This window comes from Lycium barbarum, chromosome 2 (genome assembly GCF_019175385.1).
Source record: "Lycium barbarum isolate Lr01 chromosome 2, ASM1917538v2, whole genome shotgun sequence".
Classification (NCBI taxonomy): Eukaryota; Viridiplantae; Streptophyta; class Magnoliopsida; order Solanales; family Solanaceae; genus Lycium; species Lycium barbarum.
In genome coordinates this window covers 140433068-140444476 of record NC_083338.1, presented here as the reverse complement: position 1 = coordinate 140444476, position 11409 = coordinate 140433068, and the positions used below count along the sequence as shown (strand labels likewise).

The 11409-nt window shown below is 39.0% G+C and overlaps 1 protein-coding gene across 1 annotated transcript; it reads right to left on the bottom strand.

Annotated features, from left to right (window-relative positions):
• Positions 1-325: 325 nt before the first annotated feature.
• On the bottom strand, positions 326-10836 carry LOC132627618 (ubiquitin carboxyl-terminal hydrolase 16). Its single transcript, XM_060343057.1, has 11 exons — positions 10071-10836; positions 4738-6172; positions 4563-4648; positions 3438-3523; positions 3172-3334; positions 2962-3082; positions 2716-2873; positions 2064-2148; positions 1740-1952; positions 1322-1383; positions 326-1236 (listed from the first exon to the last, which is right to left on the bottom strand). The coding sequence occupies exons 1-11, from the start codon at positions 10490-10492 to the stop codon at positions 525-527; spliced, it is 3543 nt and encodes a 1180-aa protein (XP_060199040.1). The 5' UTR covers positions 10493-10836; the 3' UTR covers positions 326-524.
• Positions 10837-11409: the final 573 nt, after the last annotated feature.

Sequence of the window (11409 nt, the reverse complement as noted above, 5' to 3'; positions counted from 1 at the left end):
CCACGTGAAAAAATCTGATAGTAGAAGAGTTCTGTTAGTGAATAATGACATATATGACCCAAAATAATAACAGCGGTGGCATTTTTTAACCAAACGAGTGGCGTGAATAAGCCTTTTCTGATAGTTCGATGACATATTTGAGCCTTTTCCGAATCTTATATTTCAAGTCTATATGTATGTAGTTGATTTCTGATAATATATGTTTATACTAAGTTTACATCTGATAACCAAACGTGCCTTAAATAACTTGGCTGACGGGGATAAAATTTAAAGCGTCGCCTAAGATTAGGCCAAACAGTGCAAATAATCCAAGTGGAAATCCAACTGCAGGAAATGGACATAGATTATATTAAGGGGAAGAGAGTGACAAAATTATGGCCCCTTCTTGTTTTGAACACAGCCAAAAGCCAATGTATATTATACATACAACCACTCCCTAAACCCCTGCCTCCCCAACTCTTTATTTCCCTCCCTCTAGAATACAAAAATACTTTATAATACGATGTCCACGAGGGCACCTTCCCTCATCGATCTCTACAAGTTACAGGAGATTTCGACTTGTCACATGGGTTAACCCGACCTAATCTACTGGAGTCGGTCTTACTACTACTATGACTACTAACTACTTTTCTACAATGCTTAGTTGAGTTGGGACAGAGAGAAGGTGTCCTTCCATTGCTTTCAGGAACCGCAGCATACCCGATCCGATCAGGTAACCCTGTCCAAAAACCCTGACCATCCCCAACTGCTTCTGCATTGCCGCCGTAACTGCAAGTGGTCTCTTCGTGCGCAGAAGCATAACGGTCCAAATCAGCAAGGGGTGAATGCCTCGAGTACAGAGGGGAAGGAGAAGATGAGGAAGATGATGTGTCAGAATCAGATGAACTCCTCATGGGATAACTCCAACTGCTTCCAGACTCCCCAAATATATCAATATTTAAGTCATCCGTGCTCATTGAATCCCTGTTAGTGCTGTCTGTGCTGCAAGAACCATGCTCGGAGAAGAAAGAGGATTGTTCACTCGAAGAGTCATCCTCAAATATTGACCTACTCGGCCTGACACTTGTATGACTAGGATAAGAACATTCGTTGCAAGTTTGAGCAGCTGAATCGCCATGAGAAGAGTCCCATGGACTTCTTGTATGGGATCTTGATTTACAAGTCAATTGCTTTGATCTCCTTGGATCGCGAGGAATTGTCAAACTCCTCATTATTCTGGGGGCCCGTGGCGAGCACCTTAAAAACAAAGAAAAATGTCAGCTACAACCAGTAGGGATAGAAGAATAAATGCCTCAACTAGGAGACACGTCAATAATTTTACCGTGAATAGAGAAGCATGTATGCTCCCTTCGATAAGACACTTTCAAGTTCCACAGATCTTACCTACAAAGATGACAAGACCATATCAAAACCTCAGAAACATCATGACAAAAACATCAAGCTGTGTGACAACAATGCATGAAGCAGAGTCGAGGGAAAATGGAGTGTCACTGTTCTCCAGCATCATAGAACTCACTAATGCACATCCGATGCACTTGTAGTAGTTCCAAGCATAAAGGGTCAACTACTTTGTCATAACAAATGCCTAATTCCTCATAAACTTACCAATACCCAAAATCCCAGAAGTGAGAAATAAGCTATCCAAGCAATAGGAAAAATTCAGAAGATAAAAGGAGATCCGTAAAACATAAGCTTTAAAATGTGAATTTTAAGTATACAAGCTCCAAAGGGTGACATACCGAACTATCATCAACTTTGTACCACTTATTCTGGAAGTTCCTCACATAACACACATAGTGACCAGAAAATGCAGCATTCATTACATCCAGGTGAACCACGACTCCATAAAGCTGGTAAACTGGTGACTTATCACTTGTCCCACTCATATATGGTGCCAGGTTCAGAATCTCTGGGAATTTAATTGTCTTGTTCAGCTTGCCAAATTTACCTGACTGCAAAACTACAGACCATGAGCAATTGGCAACAAAATGAAGATACGAGGAAACATTTCCTTGGATCAAATATCAAAACTGAAGGAGACAAAACTTCATTCAAAACAGTACCTGAAATCTCTTTAAGGCAATAGTCAGGACATTAGGAGCCTCCAGCACTTTCAACTTTTTCTTGGCCTTCTCATATGATTTACATCTGAAAGATACAACAAAATGGTAATTGGAAAATGTGCTCCAAATCTATTTTACTTCAGCATTCCAATGAAAATGGCACGCATACACAAAAGTCAAAACAATCTGTTCATAACCTGACAAGTTGCCATTTTAGAAGTGAAGATGTGGTACTCTACAATTAGTCAGAAATTGTCAAAGCTAAATCAGCAGACCTTATAATATTATAATCATTTGTCTCTAGAGAGAGATGGCAGGATTTGGGTATAGCATCATATTTTCCAAAATGGGCAGAAACAAAGAAACAATTCAATGAAATTTTAATCAACCCAGTTAACCCCCAAATGAAATATGAAGTAAAAGAGATGGAGGGTAACATATTCCAGTTGCTTCTCAGGACTTGCAGGCTAAAATTTTTGTACCTCCTTTTCACAATTGGTTCTTGGGTCTTTTTCTCCCTCTTTTGGCTGGGGGTAGAGGGTTGGGTGGGTGAAGGGTACTGTCGGGATTTGTTAAGCAGCAAAAGGAAACACAGATTCATTTTAACCTTAAAACACAATAAATAAAGAAGTATGAGACAGTCGGATCTAACCTGCCACATCGGTACTTGTTTTCACCATCTAGAGTCTCAGTGTGAGTAAATTGTTTTAAAGCATCCTCCAAGGTGCCTATATCTCCGTCTATTTCAACAGTAAGATCCATCATTCTCTCTTGCCTCTCAGATTTGCCCCCGCATCTCATGCACTCAATCTTCCAGATGAATTTTCAAAAATCAGCATAGAAGTTTCTCAAGAGATATGGAGCTTACATTTAACAACTATTAAAAGTTAGCAGTTACCTTTGAACGAAGATAGCCCCCAAATGTAAGCCCCACGAGACTCGTTTCTTCTTCGAAAGAGCCAGGTGCAGTAACCCCAGCTTCCTTCAAGCAAATGGATTGCATTGTGTCGATAACATACCTATTAAGTTTGGAACACAGTCATAAACTAACTTAGAAATCCAAGAGATACTTGCAAATTTACAGGCTCCCCAAATACAGTAAACATACCTAAGAAATTCATGTGCATCTTCTTCTCTACCATTACCAAGATTGCTCCCGATGCTTTCGAGGTGGGAAATTATACTACTAGGAGATAGGGGAGAGATCCCATCCTTTGCTTTTAGAACTAGATGTTCGAATTCGCACGTGAAGCACCATCCTTTCTTTTCACCTGATAGCATATACAGAGAGGGAAAGCTTGTGAGTTTAATTTCATTTAGGGTTTAAAAAGGATTTATTTTTCAAATAAATCTAACAAACAAAAGTGGACATACATGTTTTAGAGTGGAGCCCTTGAAGAAAATAGGATGTTAGCGGTGGAGTAAATGCCAGACACTGAAGGACAGCATTAGCGTAGCAGCTGCAGCACAATGCAGAAAGAAAAAATTAGGCATGAAGAGATACACATATTTTGAGATTTTGATGAATATCCTACACATAGCAAGCTTCAGAATTGCGGTCACGAGGGAATAGCCAAGTAACAGCAACAGACTTAGAATTTTCATCTTCTTCGAGACAAACTGGGGAGCAACAACAACATACCCAGTGGAATCCCACAATGTGGGGTCTGGGGAGGGTAAAGTGTACGCAGACCTTATAGGAAAATAGGACAGCAAGAAATCTGAATATTCGGCCATTAAATCTTGACTAGAGCCTCTAAAGAAGTCAATATCTGATTCCCTTCTCGTCTTTTCGCAATGTTATATTCATTGAAGCCAATTGATCTCCGTGTTTAAGGAGGACTTAAGACATTATAAATTCCAGGTCTATTTTTTGGCCCACAACATTCTCCCTTTTGGAACAACACCACGTTGAGTTATTAGTTGAAAGCCCAAAGCTAACTGCACTAAGCAGATATTTGCAACAAAGGACTCTTCAACTTAGGAATTTGTCTGTTGATTCCAACATATGTTTACCAATTCATTTCATGCAATCACAAAAAAATACTCTTGATCCCCTAAAGTTCTCCTGCCAATTAATTTCATAAAACTTCACATTACTCATCAAAAAAATCATTTCATAAATTTACGCAATAATTATCTCAACAGAGAAGGCCCTTGAACGTCACACTGTCAATCATCATGTAAAGTGTTACTCGTAATAAGAACCATTAAAATAACAATCAATACAAAATAAAAATTAGCCATAAAATATCTTGTCCCTCCCAGTAAATCACCAAATTTCTTCGTTGATTGAACAACCAATGGCTGAGAAAGTTTCTCTTAAAAGGGAATGCATGTTCGGGGACTTCAACAAATGATATAACTACTTGAAATCAGAATGTAACGAAACAAAATCCACATCCCTTAATTCAAAACACGTGGATAAGAAAGTTACACAAGGCACATTTTGGCTTTCTAGATTACATAGTAAAACCAGCTCAATCTCATGCCACATACCTGTTACCACAATTTACAAGGCCAAATGGACGCAATTCATTCTTCCAGTTATGAAGCTTCACAAAACTTTCATATGGAAAAAGACCCTGAAAAGAAACATATCTGATGAATACAGTATTCTATAACCTTATGTTGCATTACAGGTGAAAATCACAGATAAGCTAGAAAGGCATACCTTGTTATCATATCTTCCGATGACTTCACACCCATCCCCTGGAGAATTGAGCCGCGTCGGCTTTGAACCCCTAAGCTGGTCAACAAATGTCCACACTGACTTCAAGCCATTCCTTGCATTTGGTAATGGAACACTAGACTCTGCAGAACAGGCACTAGCCACTTGAGTACTATCAACCTTTGCTGACTTCACATTTTGAATATCATGCCTCCCATTGCTAGAAGAGATATTACCAGAAACTTTGGCAGGAGAAGATTCCTTTTGTCTATCTTTTGGCATTTGTAAAACACCGGTCGAGCCTTCAACGCCACGATATGACTTGCTGGGGCTTGAGGATGGCAGCCTACTAACTTTTAACCCATCATGATTCTTTAAATTACCAGAAGCACTAGATGAGGAGCATCTAGCTTCCTCGGAGGACAATGTGCATTTAGCACGGGAGTCATGCACATCAAGCTGATTCAAAGGTACAGACCGCGAAGCTGATGATCTCCTACTTTCTGTCTCGTCTTTAACTTCAAATCTTGATTCAGCTCGATTGACTGGTTTCCGCACTTCCACAATAATTGGATTTGGATTTTCCAGATTCTTTTTTGAGTTCGATCCTTGTTCGCCTAACCCAGCAATAAGAGGTCTAGCAATTTGAGGGGGCCGACATGAAGTTGATTGAGAATCTGAAATCTTGATGTCGCAAGCATTTCTGGAAGGAGAATTTGCAATATTATCAAGTGACCCAATCCTAGATCTAGTATAAGGAACTGCTCCTTCCCAAAAACCAGATGAGTGTGTAGCAGCTGTCAATGATGATTCACTGGAGTTATCAATACTTGAACTTGTTGAAGTCGAATATTTAGATCGAGCCTCCCCATGAATGCTAGGCTTGGTGCGATTATATTTGCCAGACGTGGAATCATTATCTGCAATGCATACCAGTTGGGGTTGCTCTGTGTAGGATGGCTTAAATCTGTCTACTTTGGAATGACTAGTCTGAATTTTAACTGTATCAATAACAGCAGACCTATGACTGTCAGAAGCATCAGAGTCATTTGAATCAGAAGCAGAATGATCAACAGAAGATTCACTTGAAGTAGAGAGGTCCAAATGTTCACATGAAGATGAGTTGAGCACGAAACTGGAGTTCAAATTGGGACTTTTTGTTTCTGTCAGACTCTGTCCAACTGTGGCATGCTTTCCATCAGATGTTGCAGAGTGTTTGGATCTCAAAAGTGCAGCATCTTCTGGGGAAGCATCGCCTGATTCTGAAGAATGTCTCCCTTGAACCTCAGTGCTCTTAAGATGACTACCATTTGGTTCCTGCTTATATGCCTTCAGATGAGATTTCGCCTCAACATCATTGTGGTGATCCAAGTTGCTAACTGGACGGCATTCATCTTTGTGACCTTGTCTCCAATGAAGGATTTGACATTTGCCAGAGCTGACATGAGTACAAAATATAGGAGTATTAGAGATGTAGATATGAGGGTTTAGAGCTTCAAGAAAATTAATGTTGATAGCTATCAGAAAAGAGACAAGACACCTAATATGCAAGCGGTATCTTGAGCATATAGAACTATTTTTTTTTTTCCAAGAAAGGTAATAACTCTTGAGCATATAGTACTAATAATGCAAGAAATGTCAGCATAACCTCTTTCAACAAATTTATTCCTCGTAACCAATAAAGAGCAAATCTATCAACACCATCATAAGCATCAACATAGATGCTCATCCAAAAATTGTCTTCTGAATTGTAGAAACAATATCTTCCTCCACCGCCCAACCCAAAAAAAGCACCTAAACAGACAAAAGAAGAAAAAAATGCAGGAATTATCCCACATGAAGCGTTCTCAAGTGTTGGGACCTATGTTACATGGACTCGGGTGCTTAGGACTACTGGGAGAAGTACGGATACAGATGCTGGGATACTAAGGGAAGACTTAAGTTACAAAAGAGAAAGAAATCTTGAGACCATAATAATCATTCATGGAGAAGCAAGAGGTCTATGCACCAACAAACACAAGGGTAAGAGGCGAGATCCACATCTGATACCTCCTCCCTTCCAAATTTAGTAGGATACACTTTAGCTCTCTATATATTTTAAGTTCTAAAGTCCAAACCCATGAAATGACTCAAATTTAAATGATGTCTGTCCTCTCTAATCTCATCCCGTAACTGTATTCTTTTTCCACCTCATAATCGTGTTAAAGGCATTTACATAAATCCGTCTTAAATGGGATGTATATATCTCAACTTATGAAGTTGGAACCTAAACATGAAATGGGTGCTTTAGGTTTCTACTCTTATTACTAACTAATTTGAACAGGGAACTCTTATCACTAACTTACTGTAAGCACTGTTATTAAAAGTTGGTCAATAAATTCAAAAGGAAGGCTAGCCACTGCAATATCAAAGAGCCTTAACAAATGACCTCTGGTAAAACAGAAAAAAAAAAAAAAAAACTAGCTAGGTGGAAGGCTCAATATTTATCTCTGGGAGGAAGGTTGACTCTTATCAACTCTGTCCTAGATTCTTTGCCTACTTATGTTATGTCCTTGTTCCCTTTACCTTCCAATATACAGAAAATTGTGAATAGACTCAGAAGGGAGTTCTTGTGGCACGGGAATAGAGAGGGCAAAGGTTACAACTTGGTGAAATGGCAGATAGCAATGCAGGGGAAAGAGAGGGATGGTTTGGGCATTAGAAACTTGAGATCACAAAACAATAGCTTATTGATGAAATGGCTATGGAGGTACAATAGTGAGGAAAATGCACTGTGGAAAGAGGTTATTAAATGCAAATTTGGGGAACTCAATCCATGGTGTACTAATGTGAGTAATGGTACTTATGGTGTTGGAGTCTGGAAAACAATAAGAGCTCTTTGGCCAAAGCTGGAAAGGAACTTGCAGATGAAAGTAGGAGATGGGAAAAAAGCAAAATTCTGGAAAGATGCTTGGAATGAACAAGTCCCTCTTATGGAAGTTTATCCAGATCTATTCATTTTAAGTGACAACCCGGAGGTCACTATACATGAAGTTTGGAGTGCTCAGGGATGGGACTTAACTTTTAGAAGATTTTTGAATGACTGGGAGGTGGAAATGGTGGTTAGTCTGTTGAATAGAATTGGGAATTTTCATGGCACTACCTCTGATCCAGACACTTTGAGATGGAGACACAATATTGATGGGAAATTCACTGTAAATGCAAAAAGGAGGACATGGTGCAGAATGGGGAGCAGTCAAAATTTTGGATCAAAATATGGAAGTGTCCAGCCCCAACCAAGGTGAAATGTTTCACTTGGCTGGTGGCAAAGAGAGCTTGTTTAACACATGAAGTATTGAGGAGAAAGGGACGCATCATAGTTTCCAGATGTTATCTTTGCAATGAAACAAATGAAACCAACAACCATCTTTTTCTTCACTGCAAATTCACAGCACAGCTTTGGTCTTTGTTCTTCAACCTGACAGAGACTAACTGGACTATGCCTGAGCATACTGCAGGTTTACTAACTTGTTGGATGAGAAGAGGAGGCAGCAAGAGCCAGAAAAAATGGTGGAGGATGATCCCTCATTGTATTTGGTGGACTATTTGGAAAGAAAGGAATGAAAGGTGTTTTGAAGATAGATCCAATTCCATTCAGAAAGTCAAATGGAATTGTATAGTATCCTTCTACTTTTGGTGTAAAGAAATAAGATTAGAAGATATAGATCAGTTTGTAGATTTATTAAGATCAATGTAAGTATTTCTTTTACTCTTTCTGTCTTCAGTTTAAATCTTTTTGATGGTATCCAGCATATCCTAAATGCTGAGGAATACAATTTACCAGTTTCCAAAAAAAAAAACACTTCCCTACATGGCATAAAATAGGATCAACTCCATTGTGCACATGGATGAGATTAGAGCAAAACCCCATATAAGGGTAGCAAAAGCTGAGAAAACTAGAAAAAGCATTGAAACCTTTTGTCAGCCCTTTTATGTTTAAAAAATCAGCATATTCAATTCAACATTCTTGTAAATTGACCTGACACTGAGAGGATTACTCCAACTCGCAATGAGCCTAGATTAAGCCTTGCTCCACTGATACATATTAATCCGCCTATACAGATAAATTTCACGATGTAGCATGAAGATAGACAAATGATATCCTCGATCTTAAGTTAGTTCTTGTGGTAATTCATCTAATAATAAGGAGAGGGAGAAGGAAACAAAAGATCTGAAAGAAAAATATTTTTCAATTCTAGACCAGCAATGATTCTTCCACCCATCACACTAAAAAAAAAAAAACATTTATTTCTTGGTAACCATAAATTTCGCCCATACCAGTTAACCATTAATGTATAAAAATGAATCAGAATGAACAGCAATATGCCACTATCTTGGTATTGTCTAAGTAGGAGATTCAATAGCAGTCAGTCACAGAGAAAAAAAAAACTTCCATTGGCTCATTTTATGCAATGTCACAAAATGGTCACCAGTTAACATATACCATAAGCAGCTCATTTGTTCCCATTTAATTCTAGTGCATAACACAGGAAAGTCTTCATTAGAAGAACTGCAGACCAATGATAAAACTGAAATTACGTCACTAACTGCAAAAGGTGTCCTTTTTCATCAGATGTCTCTTTTCTTCTTGATACTACCAGAACTAAAAAGGATGAACAGTTGAAAACCCCTTCCACAAGGTTGCAACCTTTTTTTTTTTTTTTTTTTTTTTGGGTTTCCCACCCAGTGTGCAACCCCGACTAAATCCGGATCGCACACTACAGGGCTCATTTATGGGGGCGGTGCTCCCAACATAATTTTTTCTGTTCCCAAGGACTCGAACCCGAGACCTCTGGTTAAGGATGGAGGGATCCCAACCATCCCACCACAACACATGCTGGTAAAGGTTGCAACTTTTAGTAAATAGTTCATCTAAAATCCACATCCAATACCACCAAGTCTATCAATGATCTAGTTTCAACAACAAAGGCTATGCTTAAACCCCCAAGCTAGGTGGATAGGCTATATGAATCTTCACTATCCATGTTTGCTACTCTAACGTCGTTTCTTATTCTTCAATGTGTATTCCTTGCTGTTGCTGCATTTGTTATGGATCTTGCAGTTTGCTGTCTTATTTTAAATTTTAAGCCGACGGTCTAACAGAACCAGCCTCTCTACCTCACAAAAGTAGGGATAAGGTCTGCGTACATCCCACGCTCCCCATATCCCACTTGTGGGGATTATGTCATAGTTGTAATTTCTCTAAAGAAAGTATACCAACATGACTATGCCTTAATTTCAACTATACTCCAGCGAAAAAAGGAACAGATAAGAAAAGAAGATGTAAATCATCATACCAGTAGCGAACTGCTTTACATTGCTTGCACCGAGTAGATGTTGGAGAAGAACAAACCGCACATTGGTACTGCAATTGCCTTGAACCACCAGAATATGATGTTGAAGTAGTCGTTGTTGATGTTGATGACGATATTGTTGTTGTTGTTGTTGTTGATGCCACGTCATCCTCCTCTTTCAGAGGATCGTCATAACTATTACTATATCCATAACCGTAACCGTAGCCATATTCTTGAGCGGCTTGTAGCTCAACCCTAGCTGCCTCCTCCGAAGCCAAAACCAAAAGCCTCTTGATCTCCTCCCTCCTGGCCACCGAACGCCGCCATTTCCGGCGAACCACAAACCCTAAAACCGGTCCGAAAACCGCCACAAAAGCCGCCACCACTAAGCTCGATAGAAACCCTAGATCCCCTCCCACGAGCATTTACGCAAGCCCTCAAACAACAGCAAATCACATCCAAACCCTAATTCTTCCAAAGTCATAGAGTTTTATAACCCCTGACCCGATCACGATGTTAGAAAAACTCACCAACACACACAATTACACAAAGATCAAACTTTGCATGCCCACTTAAATCAATCAGCAGATCAACAAAAATTACAAAAATAATTAGGGGATTTTGGAGAAATTGAGAGAGAGAGAGGAAAGTGGCGTTTGGAGAAGCAATAAAGTCAGTGGAAGAGAGAAGATTCTGACCCGGAAGAGAATTTTATCAGATCGAGAATTTAGGGCATTTTTTAAAGTTTTAAGAAAGAGACACAAAGCTAAGGGGCAAATTGAAAAAGGAAACTAAAATAAGGCGTATAGTGTGAAAATAGGAATCAGTTGGCGTTTCCCCAAATCAATTACTATTTTTTTCACTTTATTTGGAATCTTTTGAAGTTGTGTTTGGTTTCTCGTTTTTTTGGAACAGGTTGATTCCACGCTTGAACTCGTGATCTGCTGGTCACATGGCAATAACTTTATCAGTTATGTCAAAGCTCTCCTTCTTTAGTTGAATACAATGAAAGTGAAAACAAGTGTGTTTCAAATTTCAAATATGCATTTAAAATTTTCATAATCAAATACTGATTTTTCAAATAAAGTGAAAAAAAATTCCGGTTAAAAATGAACAATTCTTTTGGCCAAACGGTTCCTAAGTGTAGGGGGGTTAAAGTTTAAAATATTAATTCTGTGAGGAGTAAGAAATCGATGTGTTGAGGGAAAGAATTTTGTCCGGAGGCATCGAGAGACGTGAATCCTTGGCTCATCTAAATATTCCGACCGGATTTTAGCCGGTCCGAATGTTCACATGTTGAACCCGGTTTGTCTTCTAATGCGAATTTGTCATTTATTCTTTT